Source organism: Heptranchias perlo, chromosome 37 (genome assembly GCF_035084215.1).
Source record: "Heptranchias perlo isolate sHepPer1 chromosome 37, sHepPer1.hap1, whole genome shotgun sequence".
Lineage (NCBI taxonomy): Eukaryota > Metazoa > Chordata > Chondrichthyes > Hexanchiformes > Hexanchidae > Heptranchias > Heptranchias perlo.
Genome location: NC_090361.1, coordinates 749,554 through 771,754, shown reverse-complemented (window position 1 = coordinate 771,754; position 22,201 = coordinate 749,554). Strand labels below are relative to the sequence as shown.

The following is a 22,201-nucleotide window of genomic DNA, read 5'->3' as shown; positions in this document are numbered from 1 at the left end:
AAATCTGGTTAATGCAAATCTGAAATAATGCGAGGAATTTGCTTTTCCTCCAGGTTGAAGTTGATGGGCAGAAATTCACGGGTTCGGGCTCCAATAAAAAAGTGGCTAAAGCACATGCTGCACTGGCTGCTCTGGAAAAACTGTTCCCCCACCAGCCTCCTGTAGAAGTAAAGAAAAAGAGAATTGTTCAGGTAGGTCCTCTCTAGGGCTCTGCTTTTGCTGTTTATACAAAGAATGGAGTAAGAAAGGGCTGGCAGTGTGGACTCACTCCTTCCAAGTGACATTGTATAGTCTGCACCATCATGGATGTGCCCTAACATTGTCTCTTCTGCATTCAATCCATGTTGGGGTAATGGTTTTGTTGCTCATCTGAGCTTAGACTAGTCAACCAGAGAGCACATGTGAATGCATCCTACCCTGTTCTTGCCAACATCCATACACGCTTGTACAAGGGATCACAGGATCAGGAGTAGAAAGCTTGGGGGAAAAAAAAGCCATGCTAAAGGTTCCAGGTTCGATCACTAGGCTATGCTCACTTCAATCTGAGTGGTAATGGAGATCTTATAAAAATCAACCAGGGTTCCTGCTTCACGCTACTTGTCTAACCTCTGCGAGGATATGTGGCTGTTAGGTGAAAATGGGATCAGGCTTCACTGTTGTTACGTAGCTAACTGATACTCGTTTATCTAGGTTCCTTCGTGAGATAATGGTCGTTAAAGGGTGGCAGAACTGTACCACAATATGAGTTGGTCCTTCAGGCAAAAGGGGAGAAAATTTGAATGCAAATAAGTCAATGTATCCTGTGACACAAAAAGGCTAATGGGATACTGGGTTTTAAGGCAAGAGGTGTAGAATATAAAAGTCGAGATGTAATGGTGAATCTATATAAAACATTTAATAAGATGACTCTTAACTGTTTTTGGGCTCCACGTCATAGGTAGGATATTGAGGGTATAACACAGATTCATTAGGGTACTACCTAGTAAGAGGAAATACAAATACAAAGAAGGACTTGGAAAAATTGGGGTTGTTTTCATTAGAAGAGAGGAGATTAAGGATGATTTGATAGAGATGTTACAAAGGGTTGGAACAGACTGTGTTTCCAGAGGTTGAGGGGCCTCGAACAAGGGAACGTAAGATTAAATGTAAGAGATGTAGGGCAGAGAGTAGGAGAAACCTTTTGAGTTGAGGCTGTGGCATGCATAACCAGAGTTAGTGATTGAAGCAGAGACAACACAATTCTTGACAATGAGCTAGATAGATAATTAAAGGGATAATGGAAGAGAGTGGACAGCTCAGATTAGAGTTAATGCTCATGTGGGGGAAAATCAACAATGCAGACTGGCTGGGCCAAATGACCTGTTTCTGTATTGTAATTTCTGTCTAAATCTATGAAGTCTAAATGGTAGGCCATTTTACAGCTTGGTGTAATCTGTTTGAGTTACCTCCATTCCATGGAGCTAACCTGTATGTCCACTTCTGCATTCAGTGTTCAGTTAGTCTTTCAAGGGGCCTTGTAAACTTTTTTGTTTTATGCCCTGTTTTAGATTTATTGTTGGGCACCAGTATGTCGAGACTGTGTTTATAAAACACAAGCCCGACTGCAGATATGAAGGACTGGCACCCTGTGCTTAGCTTTTGCAACAAGGGACATTTAATCTGATATAAATTCGTAGATCCGCTCTTAGTGCATCTCCAAGTTTATACGGTGGCAATGGGGAGATTAAAATATCTGTTAGCAGCTAATGAGCAAAAACTTCAGTATTTCCCTGTGATGGTGAGAATCAAAGTAACTCGTATATCTCTCCAAACAGCCACAGCAGCACAACATGGGATTTAGTGGCGGCATGGGAATGGGAGTACTCCCTGCTGGTCCTCCTGCAGGTCCTCCTGTGCAGAGAGGTCGAGGCAGAGGCCGTGGAAGAGGTGGCAGAGGTGGTTTCAACGCATCCAACAATTCTGGCTACATGTCTTCTGGTAAGGTTTTTAATTTACTTTGTGTTCATTTAAGTTGGAGAATATAAAATCCCTCCTTCCCCCAGCAGTGTGCCACGGTGCGCCTTAGACTGCGCCCTCCTTCCCCCAGCAGTGTGCCACGGTGCGCCTTAGACTGCGCCCTAGACTGCTGATCTGTCAAAGTAGAGAGAGAATTCCTAGTTTGTCTGGTCTGCCTCGGGCCTGCAGTCTGCCTCCGTTTTCAATCAGGGCTTCATGTTCCCTGGTGAACTGTGTATAGAAACGGTGCAATTTAGGCATCTCCGCTGGGCTTCCAAATCGCTCAATTCTGGCAACTGATTTCTCACAGGTCTGACCCTTCACATTGTAGCCTGTTGGAATGGAGGGATTGCCCAAAGTCCAGTTTATGCTGCCAGAGCTGGTTTCTACGTAGTTGCGGAACCTTGCTGATGTAACATGGTTACTCAGGGCCACCGTGTTCAACGTCACTGTACTGCAGAAATGGACTCTGGATTATTGTGGCTCTTCAATCACTTACAGGACAGGGGCTGTTCTGCTGGCTCTAAGTGACAAGTGTTTCTTTTGCCCCTCAGGGACTGGCTATGGAGGTGGAAACTATGGATATGGTGGTGGAGGAGGAGGCGGAGGAGGAGGAGGAGGGGGTGGTGCTAACTACGGTTATGGATCCTCTAATTCCTCTGGTGGATACGGTAAGATTAATTGTAAAAAGTGTATCTAACTGAGCTTCATAAGATTGCGTACTGCATGTTCTTGAGCAAGAGGCTGAGGGCAATTTGCATGATCCCCTTAGGGACCTGTGTGTAAGAGAAGGGTAAAACTGAATAGAATGCATACTGCCCACACCCTCCGAGCTGGCATTGAGAATCCGCATAAATCGGCACACTCAAACTCTGATTTGACTTGATCTTTGTTACTTTCCTGTTGCATTTAAAGTTGAGTTCTGTGGAATGTGAGTGAAGCTGATTTAAAAACAAAAGGGCATGCAATCCCCGAAACCCTAGTTTAAAATTTCTGATTTCAGGCATCCTATCTAGAACATGACTTATTCAGTTACTGGCTGTAGGTGAAAAGGGGCTGGCGAGTAGTGCTGTAGACTATTAAAAAAAATAAGCATAGAAGTTTAGCATCTCAAAAGTAACCTAGCTGTGTAAAACTGCAGGAGTGAATTATCCAGGCACATCAGGTCAAGCTTCAATTCCCTTTCTCACCCTATTTGAATTATGCATGTTGCCTTGGAGCTGTCATTTTCGCAGTAGAGGCTGGCACTCTAAGGAGCTGCTGGGAAGTGGTATTGAAGTTTCAGCCAATTTTTGTTCACCTCATGTGGAGGGTAAACGCCAACACAGACTGGTTGGGCTGAATGGCCCGTTTCCATGTTGTAATTAATTTCTGTGTCTCCATCTGGGAATTATTGCCAGTTGGTCTCTTTAAATAGTGTCAATCCTGATGTTGGAGAGAGGGGCATAATCTAATTAAAACTGGATGAAAGATCCAAGACATAACTTTGTCCTCTTCAATATAGCAACTGGCTCCTATCCTTCAGCAGTCACTCTATTGGAGGTACAGCTCCATTAACGAGGACTCGTGCTGTAGATGTGCATACTCCAGGATGTGGTGTTTTAGTCCTATAAATTTTCATTTTAAGTCATGCTCTTTGTTTTAGTCTAAGAAATTCAATCTGGTTTTCCTTTTTGGATGATTAAAATGCTGCTGTGATGCTTAGAACAGCCCTTGTGTATCCTGCGCTTCCCAAGTTTCTGTAGGAGAAAGCTGTGGGTACATGCCAGAGATAGATTCTCACAGCTAATGTGGCGGGTTTTCTGCCCTTGGGTTAGTGCCAGCCTTCAGCAACCAGCTATTTGAAATGGTGGGGTTGGGTTTCTGAATATAAGGCACATTAATACAAGTGTACAGACATACTATCTCACTTGATTTTTTTCCCCCTCCTTTCCTGAAGACATCAACTCTTGCTAGATGCCCTCATCCATGTGTGGGTGAACCTAGGCAGAGACGGTCAGCAGGTTATTCTACCATGAGTGGCATCAGAGCTGAGGCTGATCCTGTCCTCACCTGACATCCTTTCATGCAGACTGTGCAGCAGCGTCACTGGGTGGTGATTAGGATGGAAACACTGGCTTCCCCTTTCTCTCCCCTCCCCCCACATTCTAGGGTGATGTACGTTGTAATCCAGTGGCTGAGATCCGTTAACTTGGCACAGACTGGACATTGTTCTGCACTTACCAACCAAGCCTCTGGTGAGCTAGGTCTTAATGCCAGAAGATTTTTCTCATTTGTATGTTTTATTTGCTGCCATTTGTACGCACTGCATATTGCTGAATTGTAGTTGGCACCTTTTATATTTCTCTGCTTTGTAAGCCACACGAAGCAAACCGCATTTATCAACAAACTGAAATCTGTACACGAGGAAGCAGCTTGCCTGAGAAAAAGCCACTTGCACGAGGTGACAGGAGCAGAGAAATCTAAAAAAATTGGCATTCTACCTATTACCAAGCACGCCTAATTTTTTTTTCTCTCTGCTCTGTCTCCCAGCTGTAGGTGACTTTTTCAAAGACAGCTTCCAAGATTTTCCCTCTGGCTAGAGGGTGAAAATTGATTCAAAAACCTGCCCCTCTCTCCCACTTTGGTCTAATTCATTTGAACTGTTGACGCCCAAAATCTGTAGACACATGCTGGACTATGCTGCTTCATCTGGACTCTGATATCTTGTCGTGCCCACCCAAATGGCAAACACCCACTGGTTTTTGACTCCGAATTCTGACATCCATCAGAGAAGTGTTTTTTGTCTGCAGTATTTGTCACCTTTGTATTGACGAGACTTTGGGGAGGAGGCTTCTACAAGACCACAAGACCTGAAAAGCAATAAATGTTAAAAGCAATGGAAAAGCAAAAGGATTTCACAGTCCAAAGAAGCAATTCTGGTTCTGAATAATTTTTACCCAGTGCTGAGTCCAGTGTGAATCAGCTCTTGGACCCCATTGAGAGTCGGCCTGAGTTTGAGTTTAAATCGGGTGCACGTTGAAGGTTGTCCTAAATGTGGTCTGTGCTGGTGATGTGCAACATTAACTGAACATGCAGCGGGAGCAGTTCAATACAGACTCCCATTTTAATTGGGTGTAGCATAGCTGCTATTCAATGTCGGGTAGTGTTCCCCGTAAATAACTAACCAGGCCAATTCTACATTTGTAAATAAATGCCAGCATAGACCAGTTGGGTCGAATGACCTGTTTCTGTGCTGTAGTTCCGATGTAACTTCACCAGCACTGTCTAGAGGCAGGACTTTGGGCCCAAAATTTAAAAATTTTAGTGCTTGAACACATTGTTGCACCAAAGTATTTTAATGCAGCTGTTTGTGGTTTCACACCTTGTAGGAGTTGTGCTGTAATGCAGTTGATACCAGTGGGAAGGGGCATGTCATTTATGCCAACTGATTTTGGGGAGGTGCTGCAGATGAGGGTGCTATGATTCTGACCAAAGTGGATATTTAACTATAGAATGCTTATAAATCTACATGTTGAAAAGGAGCACTCTGAAATTACAGCCAGGTTAGATATCCCCTGCCCCCTGCCCCCTGCCCCTGTCCCAGATTTATTTGTTACATAAAGTGTTACATTCTGTTCTGGTATTGGATTCATTTGACATCTGCTTTAGGTTCTAAAGGCAACAGAGAGGTGGAACTGAATCTGCACGTGGCATCTTGCTGCTTAAACAGCATGTAGCTTCCCTGAAAGCATTACATATCACTCTGCTAAGAACAACCTCAGTACTGATTTGGCTCGCTTTGAAATAGAATTGTCGTACTTCCCCACACTGCCCTATGGCCACTTTCCATCCCTGTAATTACATCATAAGCTATGTCCATGCATCTGTGTGTAATGGAGGCGTTTATCTGTCCAGGCAGCGAAGGGGTTTGGGCCCTCCAGTGGATATGTTGGACAACTGTATGGTATCTGGTTACTGTATAGGCAGCCACCAGTGTCAGTGCCTGTTACGTGAGTTAAGAGCAACATTTCTCGGAACAGAAAAGGCATATTGACCTAATGAGTTGTCGTTTTTCGTTAACCCAACTCATCTATCTTACCATATCCCTCAATCCCTTCGCACTGCAGAAACTCACGTTGTTATTTTATAGTTTCTGCTTCAGTGGCTTTCAATCAACTCTCTTTCCTCTGGGTGGAAAACAATGACACCTGACTTGCTGATTTTAGTTTGTCCTGTTGTTTGAGCCTTCTCTGTGGTAAACAATATGCCTGAATCAGATTAATTCTCTTCATAATTCAGTTCATGATGTGGAGCTGCCGGTGATGGACTGGGGTGGACAAATGTAAGGAGTCTTACAACACCAGGTTATAGTCCAACAGCTTTATTTGAAATGACAAGCTTTCGGAGCTTTCCTCCTTCGTCGGGTGAGTCGCCAGACGAAGGAGGAAAGCTCCGAAAGCTTGTCATTTCAAATAAAGCTGTTGGACTATAACCTGGTGTTGTAAGACTCCTTACATTAGTTCAGTTCACACAGTCTCTTCCTACTGAGCCAGCTTTGCGGGCATGGCTCTGGATGTAATGCACTGTTCGTCTCTCTGAGATTGCTAGGTTTTCGAAATGAAAATATAACTGCAGCATCTGTTGAGATGTTATTTGAAGTGCTGTTTTCCCTTTTGACGGTTTCACAGTGATTTCCAAAAGTAGAGCCTACCCCTCACACTAGAGTGCTTCTTTAACCTGCCCTTTCTGACAGTATGTGGCTCACTGCTAATAACATTGCAGTAAACTGCACAGGACCTTGTGTAAGCTGCATTTGCATGGAGTTATTTCAGTGAGTGGAATATTGTCACCAATCCAAAGTTTTACTGGCTGAAATTAACCAGAGTAATTTACACTTTTAAGGGCAGAGTGTAACATGCTGTCTGTCTGGTGGTACCTGAGTCAAAGTGACACTGCAGGGATTCCTGGCTTTGTTCTTGCTGGGCTTGATTTTAATGTCATTTCTTAGACCAATAAGTGTTTCCTACTGTAGGTCATATAAAACTTTTTTGACCCTACCCCATCAAAAAAAAATACAGGTTTCAGGTGAAGCAGTAGGGTTGCAATTCTTAATGGGATTTTCTGTATGACCTATCTTATTGTGCCTCTCTATTAGTTAACATTTTAATGCTTATTTTTATGTGTTGTAACTTTTTTTTTCTACAAGAGAGCAATTGTATAGCATCCTGAACAGGGCCGATGTCAGATTGTTTCATTCAAGTTCAATAAAAGTTTATAAGGAATACATCTGAGCTATGAGTGAAAATGGTTTTAACCGAGAATGGGGTGGGACTGTGATAGTGGTGTTTTATTCCGCCCCTGCAACACTTGGCTGAACTATTTGGGTAAATATGTTGTGTTGACTATTATTACTTGGTGTTTTGAACAAAAGAGCAGTGGTTACCCATCCTGAATTATTACACCCTCCAGCCGCTGCTCTAAAATTTTAGGACTTTTGAGAGTTATGTGGATGATCACGGACCTGTGATTTTCACAGAAAAATGAAATGGAATCATGGAAAGCGATCCCGAGAGTGCCAGTAAAAATCCCAGGTAATAAACAGAATTTGACTTGGTCACCACAAACCATGGCCCTGGTTTTGAGGCTTAAAATTGTGCAGTAGGGAAACATTTTTGCCTAATGGATGTTAAATGGCTTTTATCCAAAGTAAAAACTTTAGGGTTTGATGCACCTAAATGAGTGCTGTTAGGGTGTGGTGGGTGTGGCTATTTGAATACATCACTTGTGTAGTGCCACAAATTAATTTTGTTTTTTATTCATTCTCTGCATTGCTGGAAAGGCCAGCATTTATTGGCCATCCCTGGTTACCCTTGAGAAGGTTGTGAACTGTTGTAGTCCATGTGGTGAATGTGCTACCACCGTGCTCTTGGGTAGCCAGTTCCAGGATTTTGCCTGTGATGAAGGAGCAGTGATATATGTTCAAGTCAGGCTGGTGTGTGACTTGGAGGTGGTGGTGTTCCTATGCACCTGCTGCCTTTGTCCTTCTAGGTGGTGATAGGTGCTGGTTTGGGCGGTGTTGCCGAAGAAGCCTTGGTGAGTTTCTGCAGTGCATCCTGTAGATGGCACACACTGCAACCCTGGTATGCTGGTGGTGGAGGAAGTAGATATTTAAGCTGGTGGATGGGGTACTGTTCAAGCAGACTGCTTTGTCCTAAATTGTGTTGAGCTTCTTGAGTGTTGTTGCAGCTGCACCAATCCAGGCAAATGGAGAATATTCCATCACACTCCTGACTGGTGCTTTGTAGGTGGTGGAGAGGCTTTGGGAGTTAGGAGGTGAGCCACTTGCCACAGAATATCCAGCCTCTGACTTTCTTTAGTAGCCACAGCATTTATGTGGCTGATGCCGTTGAGTTTCTGGTCAGTGGTGATCCCCAGGATGTTCATGGGGGAGGATTCATTGATGGTTTATGCCAACTGTATGATCCGTGCTTGGATTTACCAGGAGAAAGCTGTTTTGAGTGACCAGGTAGTTTGGTGTCCTGCACTGCATGCCACTAGGAGTATTTTACCATGTGTGCCATCTCTTAGCCCTGGGAGGATTTCCTGTCCATTCAACAGCAACTAACATTTAGATAGTACCTTTCACAAGAAAAGCATTAGTGGGGGGTGGGTGGGGGAGTAGAAAGGAACAGATAATGGGCAAGTTGGGAGGTGACTGAGCAATTGAAAAGATGGGTTTTAAGAAGTCCATTCAGATGGAGAAGTGGAGATGTAGGGAGGGCTTTGCAAAGAGTAGGGCTGAGGTGATTGAAGGCTCTACCATCAAGATGCAATAAAGAGAAGTTGAGCAGACAAGGCTGATGTAGGAGAGGACTAAGGCTGGAGGAGGTTGAAGAAGTAGGTGGAGGGTTTGAAGGTGAGGGCAGGAACTTTACATTGGATTTGCTGGGATAGGGAGTCTGTGAGGATGGGCATGGAGAAGGCCAAGAGGGGATGTAATAGAGGTTTTAAAAATTACAGAGTAAATAAGGAAGGATATTCCTCTGGTTGCATAGTTGGTGACCAGGGGTCATCCAAATTGAATTATCATCTGAGTGGGGACAGAAATTTCTTTCCACACATGGTGTTGAAGCATGGTATGTTATGCCATAGGGAGTGGTTGAAGCGAAGACCATTGCATCTTCTAAGGGAAAATTGGAGTGAAGAAAGATACAGGGAGTGGGATTAGTTTTAGATTGCTTTAACAAAAAGCTGGCTCAGACGATGGACCAAATGGTCTTGTGCTGTAAACTTCTGATAGCTATTTGCACTGCAAGCTGAGCTTTGGATCGGTCAGAGTCTCTATGGCGGATTGGGGGTAGGCTAGGCAACAAGGATGTTTGAGGAATTAAGTCTAGTGATGATAAAAGCGGCTAAGGCTTTCTGTGTGGGTTCGATAGACCTGGAGGTGTCATTGTTGCAAAGGGTTATGGGATGTGGGGTTTGAAGCTCATCGTTGGGTCAGATTAGACACCAAGGTTTTCCTTGAGTGAGCAGCTGTGTGGGGATGGGGTGCGCTGGACAGGAAACTGGCTATAGTCTTCCCAATGTGTTCAATTTGGATGAAATCTGGATTTGTTATTGGGTGCAGAGGGAGAGCTGGGACTCTCGGAATGTAGCCAGTAAACCTCAACATCTGTTCTTTACAAATTACTGTATTCACGTACTCAGCGGTTTCTGTTCAAAAACTGAGTGCCACTGCTTTGTAGTTCCTGCAGTATGTATGCAAGAATAATATAACCATAACTTAAAGAACTTGATCACAGACGTGGCCATCTCCAACCACTTCCTTGTATTTCTCACCACCCAAATCCCCATAGCCCACATAATTGTGAGGTAATGCATTTTGGTAGGAAGAAAAAGGAGGCCTCATTCTGCTTGGATAATGAGTCTGAATGGGATAGAGGCGCAAAGGGGTCTAAGGATATAGGTACACAAATCACTAAACGTAGTGACGCAGATTAATATGGCTTTTTTAAAAAGACAAATGAAGCAGTTGGGGTTCATTTCTAGAGGGATAGAATTGAAAAACAAAGAAGTTATGATAAACTTGTATAGAACCTTGGTTAGACCATGCTTGGAGTATTGTGCACAGTTCTGGTCTCCATATTATAAGAAAGGATATAGAGGCACTGGAGGGGGTGTAAAAAAGATTCACAAGGATGATACCAGAACTGAGAGGAAATGTCTCAATTGGGGAAAGGCCAGTTTTAATAAGCTGAGGTGATTTAGCGAAAGTGGACTGGAAACAGCTACTTGAAGGTAAACCAGTGTCCGAACAGTGGGTGGCATTCATGGGAGAGATAGGGTTCAGAATAAACGTGTTCCCACAAAGGAAAAGGGCGGGACTGCCAAATCTAGAGCCCCCCTGGATGTCAAGGAGCATACAGGGTAAGATACGGCAAAAAGGGAAGCTTATGTCATACCGAGAGTTCAATACTGCAGAAAGCCTAGAGGAGTATAGAAAGTGCAGGGGTGAAATTATAAAGGAAATTAGGAAAGCAAAGAGAGGGCATGAAAAAAATACTGGCAAGTAAAGTCAAGAAAAACCCAAAGATGTCTTATAAATACATAAAGAGCAAGAGAGTAACTAAGCAAAGAGTAGGGCCCATTAGAGACCAAAAAGGTAACCCGTGTGTGGAGGCAGAAGATGTGGGTATGGTTCTCAATGAGTACTTGTCTGCCTTCACAAAAGAGAGGGACGATGCAGAGATTGTAGTTAAGGAGGAAGAGTGTGAAATATTGGATGGGATAAATTAGGATAGGGTTAGGGTTTCGCATCTTTGAAAGTAGATAAATCACCAGGCCCGGATGAAATTATCCCAGGCTGTTGAGAAGCAAGGAGGAAATAGCAGAGGCTCTGACCACCATTTTCCAATCCTGCCTAGCTACAAGCGGAGGATTGGAAGACTGCTAACGTTGTACTGTTGTTTAAAAAGAGAGAAAGGGATAGACCGAGTAATTATGGGCCGGTCAGCCTAACCTCGGTGGTGGGCAAATTATTGGAATCAATCCTGATGGACATCCTAAATCGTCACTTTAGAAAGGTATGGGTTAATCAAGGACAATCAGCATGGATTTGTTACGGGAAGGTTGTGTCTGACTAACTTGATTGAATTTTTTGAGGAGGTAACAAGGAGGCTCGATGAGGGTAGCGCGTTTGATGTAGTTTACATTGGATTTTAGTAAGGCTTTTGACAAGGTCTCACATGACAGACTGGTCAAAAAAGTAAAAGCCCATGGGATCCAAGGGAAAGTGGCAAGTTGGATCCAAAATTGGCTCAGTGGCAGGAAGCAAAGAGTAATGGTCATCTGGTATTTTTGTGACTGGAAGGCTGTTTCCAGTGGGGTTTCACAGGGCTCAGTGCTAGGTCCTTTTGCTTTTTGTGATTATATATTAATGATTTGGACTTGAATGTAGAGGGATTGAGCAAGAAGTTTGCAGATGGTACAAAAATTGGCCACATGGTTGATAGTGAGGAAGAAAGCTGTAGACTGCAGGAAGATGTCAATGGACTGTTCAGGTGGGCAGAAAAGTGGCAAATGGAATTCAATCCAGAGAAGTGTGAGGTAATGCATTTGGGGAGGGCAAACAAGGCAAGGGAATACACAATAAATGGGAGGATACTGAGAGGTGTAGAGGAAGTGAGGGACCTTGGAGTGCATGTCCACAGATCCCTGAAGATAGCAGGACAGGTAGATAAGGCGGTTAAGAAAGCATACAGGATACTTTCCTTTATTAGCCGAGGCATAGAATATAAGAGCAGGGAGGTTATACTAGAACTGTATAAAACACTAGTTAGGCTACAGCTTGAGTACTGTGTATAGTTCTGGTCACCACATTACAGGAAAGATGTGATTGCACTGGAGAGGGTACAGAGATTTATGAGGGTGTTGCCAGGACTGGAGAATTTTAGCTATGAGGAAAGATTGGATAGGCTGGGGTTGTTTTCTTTGGAACAAAGGAGGCTGAGGGGAGATTTAATTGAGGTGCATAAAATTATGACTGGACTAGATAGAATGGATAGGGAGGATCTTTTTCCTTTAGCAGAGGGGTCAATAACCAGGGGGCATAGATTTAAGGTAATTGGTAGAAGGATTAGAGGGGAGCTGAGGAGAAACTTTTTTTCACCCAGAGGGTGGTGGGGGTCTGGAACTCTGCCTGAAAGGGCGGTAGAAGCAGAAACCCTCAACTCATTTTAAAAAGTACTTGGATGTGCACCTGAAGTGCCGTAACCTACAGGGCTACGGACCAAGTGCTGGAAAGCAGGATTAAGCTGAATAGCTCTTTTCGATCGGTGTGGCACGATGGACCGAATGGCTTCCTTTGTACCATGGCTTTCTGTGATTCTATGACATCCTTTTCAGGAAAGGCTGAACAGACTGGGGCTCTTTTCTCTAGAAAAGGGAAGACTGAGGGGTGACCTGAGAGAGGCCTTTAAGATTATGAAAGGGTTTGATAGGGTAGACGCAGAGAAAATGTTTCCACAAATGTGGGGAGTCCAAAACTAGACCTCATAAATATAAAATAGTCACTAATAAATCCAATAGGGAATTCAGGAGAAACTTCTTTACCCAAAATGTGGAACCTACTACCACAAGGAGTAGCTGAGGCAAATAGCATAGATGCATTTAAGGGGAAGCTAGATAAGTACATGAGGGAGAAAGGAATAGACGGGTATCCGATAGGGTGAGATGAATTAGGGAGGGAGGAGGCTCATGTGGAGCATAAACACTGGCTTGGACTGAGTGGCCTGTTTCTCTGCTGTAGTTTTGATGTAACTCCAACATCACTATCTTCTGTGTCCATCCCTGGAACAAAATCTCTTTCCTCAAGTCCTCTGAATGTGTTGTCGCCTCAGCAATCCATGCCCATCTTTGGCTCAACTCCCTGTTTGAATCTCTCCAATCAGGTTTCTGCCCCTGCCACAACACACATGCCCCTAATCAAAGTCACAAATGACTGCTGCTCCATGATCTCTCTGCCGCCTTTTACACAGTCCATCCTCCTAATGCCTCCGTTCGGCTCAGTGGGACATCCCTTGCTTGGGTTCCACTATCCAATTATGGTGAGAATATCTCCAGCAATGTCTTCTCCACCCATCCCTACACATTACCTCAGGAGTCCCCATAGAATCTATCCTCCTCCTCCTCATCTACATGCTGCCCCGTTGTGACATCATCTGAAGAAATGAGGTCAGCTTCAACGTGTATGCAGATGGCATCCAGCTCTACCTCTCGACCCTTCACTGCCACTGTGCTGTCGGACTGCTTGTCTGTCATCCAGCCTTGGATTATTTCCAATTTCCTCCAATTCAACATTAGGAAGAATGAATCAATTGTCATTGGCCCCCACCCATTCCATCCCCCTTCATGACCTTGCCACTCTATCTCTGTAACCTCCTCCAGCGCTACACACATCTGTCCCTCAACTCTGGCCTCTTATGCATCCCTCCCTTTGTCTCACCATTGGTGGCCATGCTTTTGGCCACCTGGGCCCCAAGCTGTGGAATTCCCTTCCTGAGCCCTTCTACCCCTCCAAATTCATCCCTCCCCTCCTTAAACCCCACTTCTATGACCAAGCTTTTGATTGCCCTACCTAATATCTCCTTTTTCTCAGCTTTCTTTTTTGTGTGATTGCGCTGTGGACCGGTTTTCTACGTTGATGGTGCTAGATAAATGAAAGTAATCGTTGACTATCATCTGGAATGTTTTCATCCACGAACAAACGCACGCATGAGCACAATACAACCTGCAACCTGAGAAACTCAATACCTCACCTCAAATTAACCCAGTGACTGACCTGTACCCACCCTAGTGTTAGACACCTCAAAATCCAGGTGCATCCAATCTATAATTGTATTACAGTGTACTTCTCTCTGGATGTGGTGCTGGCATTGTACTGAAATCTCACTGACAGCACTGTTAGCCTTCGAATGTCTGACCTGTGAGGGTTCTTGCGGTTGCTAGTTCTAGTTTGCCCTTCGTGCCAGATTGATCTGAAGCAGTCCAACGTGTAATCCTTTCTACTGTACTGGTCAGTAAGAGTGGCCTCTTGGAAATTGTTCTTTGTAAACTTTAGATATGCTCATTTAAGCTGTACCACAAAACAAGAAAATATTTAACATCTGTCCCCAATTTCTTGCTCTCCAGTGCCTCACCCAACTGGCAGTTCTTCATGTCTGAGCCTGATGTGAGTGGCAGGCTATTTGACCATTAAGGCTGACCCTGTCCTCATGTCCAAGGCCACTGATTGTGGTTTTATGGAAAGACTAAGATGTCCAAAATACTGGTTAAGAATCCAGTGTAAAGAGAACTGAATTTGACTTGCTCCATCACCATAAAGCAGTGGCTATGTTGAGATCCACACAGGCTTTCTAGCTCACGTCACAGAGTAATGGTCAGGAGAGGGAGCGATTACTTTTTCTCTTTCTTCTCCTGCCCAGCCCACCTACACGGAGGCCAATTGTAAGATAGCTGACCGCTGCCTGAGATCCCCCAACACTGCGAACCGGGGATGCAACTTGGGGTCTTTTGGTCTTTAGCTGCGCATCACGCCAGGCAGGATGCAAGCAATATCTAAATCTTCATCTTTACTTCAATTTGGGGATCTAATGGGGTGAATTGAGCTCCTGTATTGCAGATCTGGTCCAAGATAGATTTGACTCTAGAGGAGTTTGGACAAAGTGACTGGACACTGTTAAATGTTTCCTTCTTCACCCCACAGGTAATTACTACAACAGTGGCGGCTACTCTGGTTCAGGCTCTTCAGGGGGCTACTCCTACAGTCAGAATGATGGTTACACCCCTCCGCCACCAAAGAAGCCAATCAAGCCACAACCCCCTCTGCAGAAACCATCATATGGTGGAGGTGGAGGTGGTTACCAGGCTCCTCAATCCTCATATAGCCAGAACCAGTACAGTAGCTACAGCCAACCCCCACTTCCAGCCCCAGCAAAACAGAAAGCCTACAACAGCCAGAACTATTCATATTCAGGCTCCTCCTACAGTAGTTCTTACTCTGGCCAGAATGTTGGCGCTAACGTGGAATACGAACGCAAGGGTGGTACGTATGTGAAATTTCTCTTTTTTATGTAGTTTTAGATATCCAATGGATCAGCCTGTGTGCAAAAGGATTTACGAGCAGGGTGTATTTAGTAGCAGAAACTTTTTTTTGAGAAGTGGAAGTGAGGAGCCTAGGCTTATTAATATAGGGCTACCCCCGGACCAAGGGGGGGGTGGGGTGAGGTGAGGAAATAATAGTGCCAAGCTTGGTTTGTAAGAGCCTGTTGCTTGTAGGTGGAAGGGAGGATTCCAAAGCTGTTCAAGGTCCTGTGAAAGTTTAGATTAGGGGACTTTATGGTGCATCTTGATTTCAATGCAGTAAGGATGTAGGGAGGAGGAAGAGTATGAGAGATGGAGTATGGGTATCTGCAGCTTAGGCATGAGAGAAGAAATGGCACACTTCATGTCCCTAAAGTCTGCCCCCCCATTGTCTGAAAACGCACTAGGTAGCGCCACATATGGAACTCTGTAGCTTGTTGCCTCTACCAGTAGTCTGAGGGGAGCGAGTGTTTAAACTGTTTGAGATTCAGAGCAGCTCATAGATGAGGTGCAGTGTGTCTAACCAAATGGGTGGGCAGGAGATGACTATCAGTTGGAGTGCTGTTATTTGGGCTTTGCTTCCTTTTGTCTGTTATGCAGAGAATACTGACGCTAGGCAGTGTGCATTGTAACCAACTGAAACCAGTTTCTAAATCCCTTTTGCTGTTTTGTAGGATACAGTGGCTCATCATATGGCTCCGGTGGGGGTAGTTCGTATTCTTCTAACACACAGGGAGGTTACGGAGGAGGCGGAGGCGGAGGTGCTGGTACTGGTGCTGGTGGCTCGTATTCTGGTAAGATCTGATGGAAATGCCTTGAATGTGGTCAACTGATGTGACCTTACTAATTAATTGCTGAGTTGATTCCTGCCTCATTTGTGAACTTAATGTTCTACATGGCAGGGTTTTTATTGAAACACTTTTTCCTGCTTCAAAATGTGCTAGGAAAATGGGAGCAGAGGACAACTGAAAGTAAATCCGCTATCAGGGAACAGCTACAGTACACGCTGATTAAATGTTTGGAATAATCTGTCAGGCAAGAATGTTCAGTTCAAAACAGTTTTATGCTAATGTGAGAATTGAGGTACTGGAGGAGAGAGGTTTTGGGGGCACTAAATGTCACTGATTTTTTTTTCCCTTTTTGTTTGGTATTAGTCTTGTACTGTTTCCCCTCTTCTGTCTTGAAAGCCCCCCTTGCTGGAGTAGTGTACCATCTGGTAACAATCCTCCAGTACCGTGCGCAAGTTCCTATTTGTGTGTGAGCTTGATGAATGTTGGCAGGACATTCAACTGGGGAGATGGGATACATCCAGTAACCAAAATTCACACACTTGGCATTTCCTATCTCTCTCTCTCTCTCTCTCACACCCTCACCACATAATCCTTTCCACTAGCACTGCGTACTCTTGGACACTGGGGCTAGCACCATTGAGATGGAATAACTTTGGATGGATCAAGTCTGGCACTGTCCTGTCTGCATAGTTCTGACACATTACTTCTTGACCACTGTAGGAATGTGTGGCATCACTTTTGTAGAAACTACTTGGCAACTGGCTTTGTCTGTCCAGCTGTCCCTTTATTCCTGGCTGGAGGAGATAGTAGGGTCCTGTGAGGGTGGGGGTGGCAGGTGTTATGTACCTATCCAATACTGCTAACACTGCAAATTGTTCACAGGGTATCCCTCCCAGAGTGGCTATAACGCACCATCGTCTGGGGGATATGGCTCGAGTCAGTCGTCCTATTCAAGCCCGGGTGGGGGCTATGGCCGAGGGGACCACAACATGAACACCTACCAGTACAGATAAACAATCCTGCCCAGGACCTGTTACAGAAGACCCTACACCCCTTGTTTTATTTTCTAACTGCTGTATCTTTTTTTCTTAAATGCTGCCGACAAATTTAAAAAAAACATCTTGTGTGACCACTTTCCACCAGCACTGCATACTCTTACGGTAGAGTTTAATGGCATTCCTGTAGTAAGTAGTGCTGTGGTGTGTGATGCTTCAATGTGACATTCAGGATCCAGACTTGGAATTCCAACACCACTGACCGACTGGCACATGCTGCCCTCTAGCCGGAAATCTGTTGGTGGCTTTTGATATGGCTGAGAGCCCAGTTCAGATAATTCTGCATAGTCATAATTGTATAAAATGTTAAATTATTGCGCTTGTGACTCAGATAGCGGACAGGGGCCTTGCTAGTCAGCAGTGTTCTCAACTACTGACCAAATAAAGAACCCTGCATTGGGTAATATGGCGGCTGTACTGACACAAGATCACAACAGAGCAATTTGGTGTTGGCTTGTATTGAATGAATGCTTTTTTTTTCTCTCCCCTTTTCCATCCATTTGGCCATTTTGGCTGCTAGTGCTCTTAACACTAGATCTGAACTTTTTGGTAGCTTTTATTTTTACCAGACTAGAGTGAAATTCCAATTCCTGTATTGTTGGCACCTTCAACGGTTCCTCTTTAAAATTGTTTTTAAAATAGTGTGCCGAAATAAACACTTAGGCATTTGGTTCTTGCAATCCACTTTGTAATGGTCATTTTTGCCTGGCAGTTGTGAATGCTTTAAATCTCTCCCTATCTGTAATGTATAATCTCTTAAATGATTTTCTTGCAGAGTTGTCTAGAAGTGAAGCTTTGTTCTAAAATGTACTTCTGCTTTTCCCAGTTTAGTTTTATATAATTGTGTGAATTATTTTAAGATACCATGTTTTGTACTTTTTTTTTTCTGTATTAGTTGAACAGTATTGCAGTTGACCTTCCTCTCAAAGTGGTTGAATAAAATGTTTATAAAGTAAAACAAATGCTGTGATTTGTTGGACCCTCTTTGTCATGACCGTTTGTCTTGATGCATACTTCCTTCCAAGAAGGAGGTTAGTGTGTCTGTGGGGGAGTGTAAATGGGGTGTGTTGTCACCTCTTGGGCCAGCAGTAGACATCATTAACTGAACCAGTGGCTGTTCATCGAGCAGTGTTTGCTCAGTAAGGTAACTTGCTAATAATCAGACTGTTTAATGAGTTTTTTAGGACACAGGCAAAAAGGAAGCTTCATTCATACAATAATGTAGATACAGCAATACTGCATTGAAGGGTCTTTGGGGGGTAGTCAGGGGCAGCAGTGGCAGGCATCTCTCATAGGTGGATGTTATCCTTCATCTCATAGCTCTCCTTCTCTGTCCTATTGAAGCTGCTCTTTTGACAGGTGCTGGAGACCTGAGCGAGGGGTTCCGGTCGGATGAGATACCTGATTTGAAAAAATGAAAGAAAATGCATGAGTTACACAGGAGGGACATGAGCTCGGCCTCTGATACTGTCCACGTCAGCTGAGACTGGGAGTGAGGTAACAGATGCTAGGAAGTCATAGGGCACTATTGTAGAAAATCTATTATATGTGTGAAATGAACATTTATCCTGACTGGTTGAGATTTACCCCATCTGCCCAACTCTTCCCCTTCCCACTCTGCCATTCACTCACACAATGTCGTTGAGCTCTAGTTGTGTGTCAGGGGTGGGGTTGATCAGGATGTAGGAAACAGTGTTGTCCTGGTCCTTCAGTTCAGCTGATAGAATGAATGAGGGAAAATTCAAGAGTTACAATGATGACACAACACCAATCGTCATTCTGCATTTTTAACAGAGTACAGATCCCAAAACCTAAATAAATAGTATTTTTTTTGTTGCTTAGCCTTTTTCCAAAATCCCCCCCACCCCGTCTGTCCATCTTGAAGATGCTGACTTTCCCTGGGGTACTACTCTCCCCTCCTGAAGGTGCTGACTCTCCGGGATACAGCTTCCCCCTCTCCAGAAGGCACGCACTTTCCCTGGGGTACAGCTTCCCCCTCTCCTGAAGGTGATGACTCTGAGGTACAGTTTCCTTCCACCCTCTAGTATCTAACCCAAGTTCCCAATCTGAGCCCAGCTGGTGTTCTGATGTAGTGGGGTGTCACATCCGATTTCTTCCCCACCCGATGCTCACACCCCCACTTCTCAGCAGGACTGGCTGGATATTGATCAGGAACCTGAGGCCACGGTCGCTGCCCAGCTGAGATCATCTACCTCAGTACAGACTAGGGATCAAATTTGAGCCTTTCCTCGTCCGTGCACTGAGCTCCCCAGGTGACATTTACCAACTGAGCACTTGGTTATGGAGTGGAGAGGGGCAAATTGTTCATTAGAAATTGCTTAGAGACAGCAGCATGTACAGTAACCAACCAATGACAATCCCAGATGCTTCATTCGGTTCCTCACTAATGCATTTAGCTCCTGACGCTCCGATCTCCTGTACACGGTCATGCGTTGTTGGTTGATTCTCTCTGCTGAACTTTTGCTTGAGTTTCTTGTCCCCTTCCTGCTCAACCGCCTCGCCTACTGCATGCTTTTACGTCTCAATAACGGGTGATCTGATTGGTCACTAGAGGTGGAGTTCCTGTGATTGGTGCAATAGCTGATTGGCTCTCGAGTGTCTTTGCCTTTGTTGTCCTCACTCTCTTCTCTATTGATGGAGACCTGGGACTGTCAAATGTGGGAGAGAATGTTTTTAACTACTGGTTCACAAAAACACACACTTTTACACTAATATTACATAAGAAATAGGAGCGGGAGTCGGCCACACGGCCCCTCGAACCTGCTCCACCAATCAGATCATGGCTGATCTTCAACCTCAACTCCACTTTCCCGCCAGATCCCCATATCCCTTGATTCCTCGAGAGTCCAGAAATCCATCGATCTCAGTCTTGAACAACTGAGCATCCACACATACATGTTCATAATTCCATGTATAAATGCACACATATATACATATATATACACGCCTATGTGCACACACGTGCATATAAACGGGTATATATACGTACGTGTGTACGTATACACGAGTGTACATACACATATATATATATATGCACACACAAACACACCATTGTGTGAGCACCATCACCAACGTGTGTGTATGCACGTATACATACATTATGTACACACAACACACTCTATATACACACTCCTCTACATACACACCTACACACTCCACACCTACACACACACTCCTCTACATACACACACACTACACACATACACACAATCACCAACCACTGCAGTTCAGGGAGAAAGCCCACACTACCTTAAGGCAACCAGCCCACAGATATTCGTTCTGCTTGAAGATGAAGGCTGAGTTTTCCTCCTTTGAGATGTAGATGTAGAAGCAGATATCACTGGAGGCCATGATGTGACAGGGACCAGGGTTTAGGAAAATATTGATATTACCTTCCCTGTGCATCCCAATCAAACACACCCTGTACCTGCAAACAACACAGACAGCAAACACAAAGACAGTCTTCATAACACAGAAAACCAAATGGACCAAACCCCTTCCCAGTCCCTCCCAATGTACACAATCCCAACAAACCAAACCCTTTCCCATTCTGACCCACCGTGCATACTCCAAACAAACCAAATCTCTTCCCATTTGCTCCCCTTATATTTAATCTTAATGGTCCAAATCCCTTCTCATTCGGTCCCATTGTACAGAATCCCAATGGACAAAAGCCCTTCCCATTCCTTCCCACTGTATATTGTTCTTGTCCAGCCTTTGTTCTGAAAATGACACACCTTCGTAGTGGGTTGGATTTTCCTTATACAATGACACCGTACTTGCTTTTTGTGCGCGTGAAAGGAGGCAAATGAGAAGCTCTTTCCCTCGTATTCTCCGAAGAACTTGCTCTCTCCCAGTTTGATGTGGTACTCTTCATTGGCTGAGCATCGGCTGTACATCCGCTGCCACTGGTCTGCTTGTCCCTGTGGACACAGATAGTAAATAGGATCCGATGCAGTGCTGCGTTGACACTGCAGGTACCCTGGGGAGCTCCTCCCAGCAGCTCTTTATATTTTTATGCACACACATACTCACAGATAGAAATACAAAGTTTTAGGTGCTTAAAAAGCACTGCAGAACTGATGGGAATAACCTCTGGAGCTTTTTTTGACTTCCCTGACCCTAGGCTACACACACAAAAGACAATGGCCCAAAGATGAATTTATGCTGAATTTAATTAAATAATTTACAGGTTTAACAGCTTCTACTTGAAGCATTTCTACAGCATGTTTTAGTTCCCGAGTGTCCACTCCATCTCCTGGAGTTCCAGCTCCTGGAGTTCCAGCTCCTGGAGTTCCAGCTCCTGGAGTTCCAGCTCCTGGAGTTCCAGCTCCTGGAGTTCCAGCTCCTGGAGTTCCAGCTCCTGGAGTTCCAGCTCCTGGAGTTCCAGCTCCTGGAGTTCCAGCTCCTGGAGTTCCAGCTCCTGGAGTTCCAGCTCCTGGAGTTCCAGCTCCTGGAGTAGAGGGGTTGGGGGTGCGGGTGTTGGGTGGGTGGGTGGGTGGGGGGCATTTATTTCCTGTCCCCTCTGCAACTATCACTGGTGAGCTTATCAGTCCACAGAGAGCGACACTCAATCGGCCATCTGTCCATGCACAGCGCACTGAACATTTCAGTCACTTCCGAGTTTTCACACTCTGCTGTCCCGAAAAAACCAAAGCAAACAGAATAGTTTTTTTAAAAACTTACTGTGCTGGAGGTGTGGGTGAGGAGGGTGATCAGTGTCGATGGAGCATTGCGTATTCAAACTCCTCCTCACACAGGCCCCGCCCCCTCAAGGCCCCGCCTACTCCTCACACAGGCATCGTCCCTCACAAGGCCCCGCCTACTCCTCACACAGGCCCCGCCCCTCCTCCTCACAGGCCCCGCCTACTCACAGGCCCCTCCTCCTCACAGGCCCCGCCTCCTCACAGGCCCCGCCTACTCGCACAGGCCCCACCTCCTCCTCACACGGGCCCCACCTCCTCCTCACACGGGCCCCGCCTCCTCACACGGGCCCCGCCTCCTCACACTGGCCCCGCCTCCTCACACGGGCCCCGCCTCCTCCTCCTCACACGGGCCCCGCCTCCTCCTCCTCACACGGGCCCCGCCTCCTCCTCCTCACACGGGCCCCGCCTCCTCCTCCTCACACGGGCCCCGCCTCCTCCTCCTCACACGGGCCCCGCCTCCTCCTCCTCACACGGGCCCCGCCTCCTCCTCCTCACACGGGCCCCGCCT

The 22,201-nt window shown here is 45.2% G+C and overlaps 1 protein-coding gene and 1 pseudogene across 3 annotated transcripts in view; one reads left to right on the top strand and one right to left on the bottom strand.

The window, feature by feature from the left end:
• The window catches only part of ilf3b (interleukin enhancer binding factor 3b), a 54,410-nt gene extending 36,482 nt beyond the window's left edge, over positions 1–17,928 (top strand). For 2 of the 3 annotated variants that reach the window (XM_067972895.1, XM_067972894.1), the window contains exons 17-22: positions 54–191; positions 1,815–1,977; positions 2,550–2,666; positions 14,744–15,082; positions 15,795–15,914; positions 16,794–17,928. In XM_067972895.1, coding sequence (XP_067828996.1) covers positions 54–191; positions 1,815–1,977; positions 2,550–2,666; positions 14,744–15,082; positions 15,795–15,914; positions 16,794–16,924 — 1,008 coding nt within the window. In that variant the 3' untranslated portion in view covers positions 16,925–17,928. Of the gene's footprint in view, positions 1–53; positions 192–1,814; positions 1,978–2,549; positions 2,667–4,527; positions 5,577–14,743; positions 15,083–15,794; positions 15,915–16,793 lie in introns of those variants that run through there. The other variant, XM_067972896.1, reaches the window with a different exon arrangement.
• A 183-nt stretch (positions 17,929–18,111) lies between these two features.
• Positions 18,112–22,201, bottom strand: part of LOC137304229 (potassium channel subfamily T member 2-like) — a 51,943-nt pseudogene continuing 47,853 nt past the window's right edge.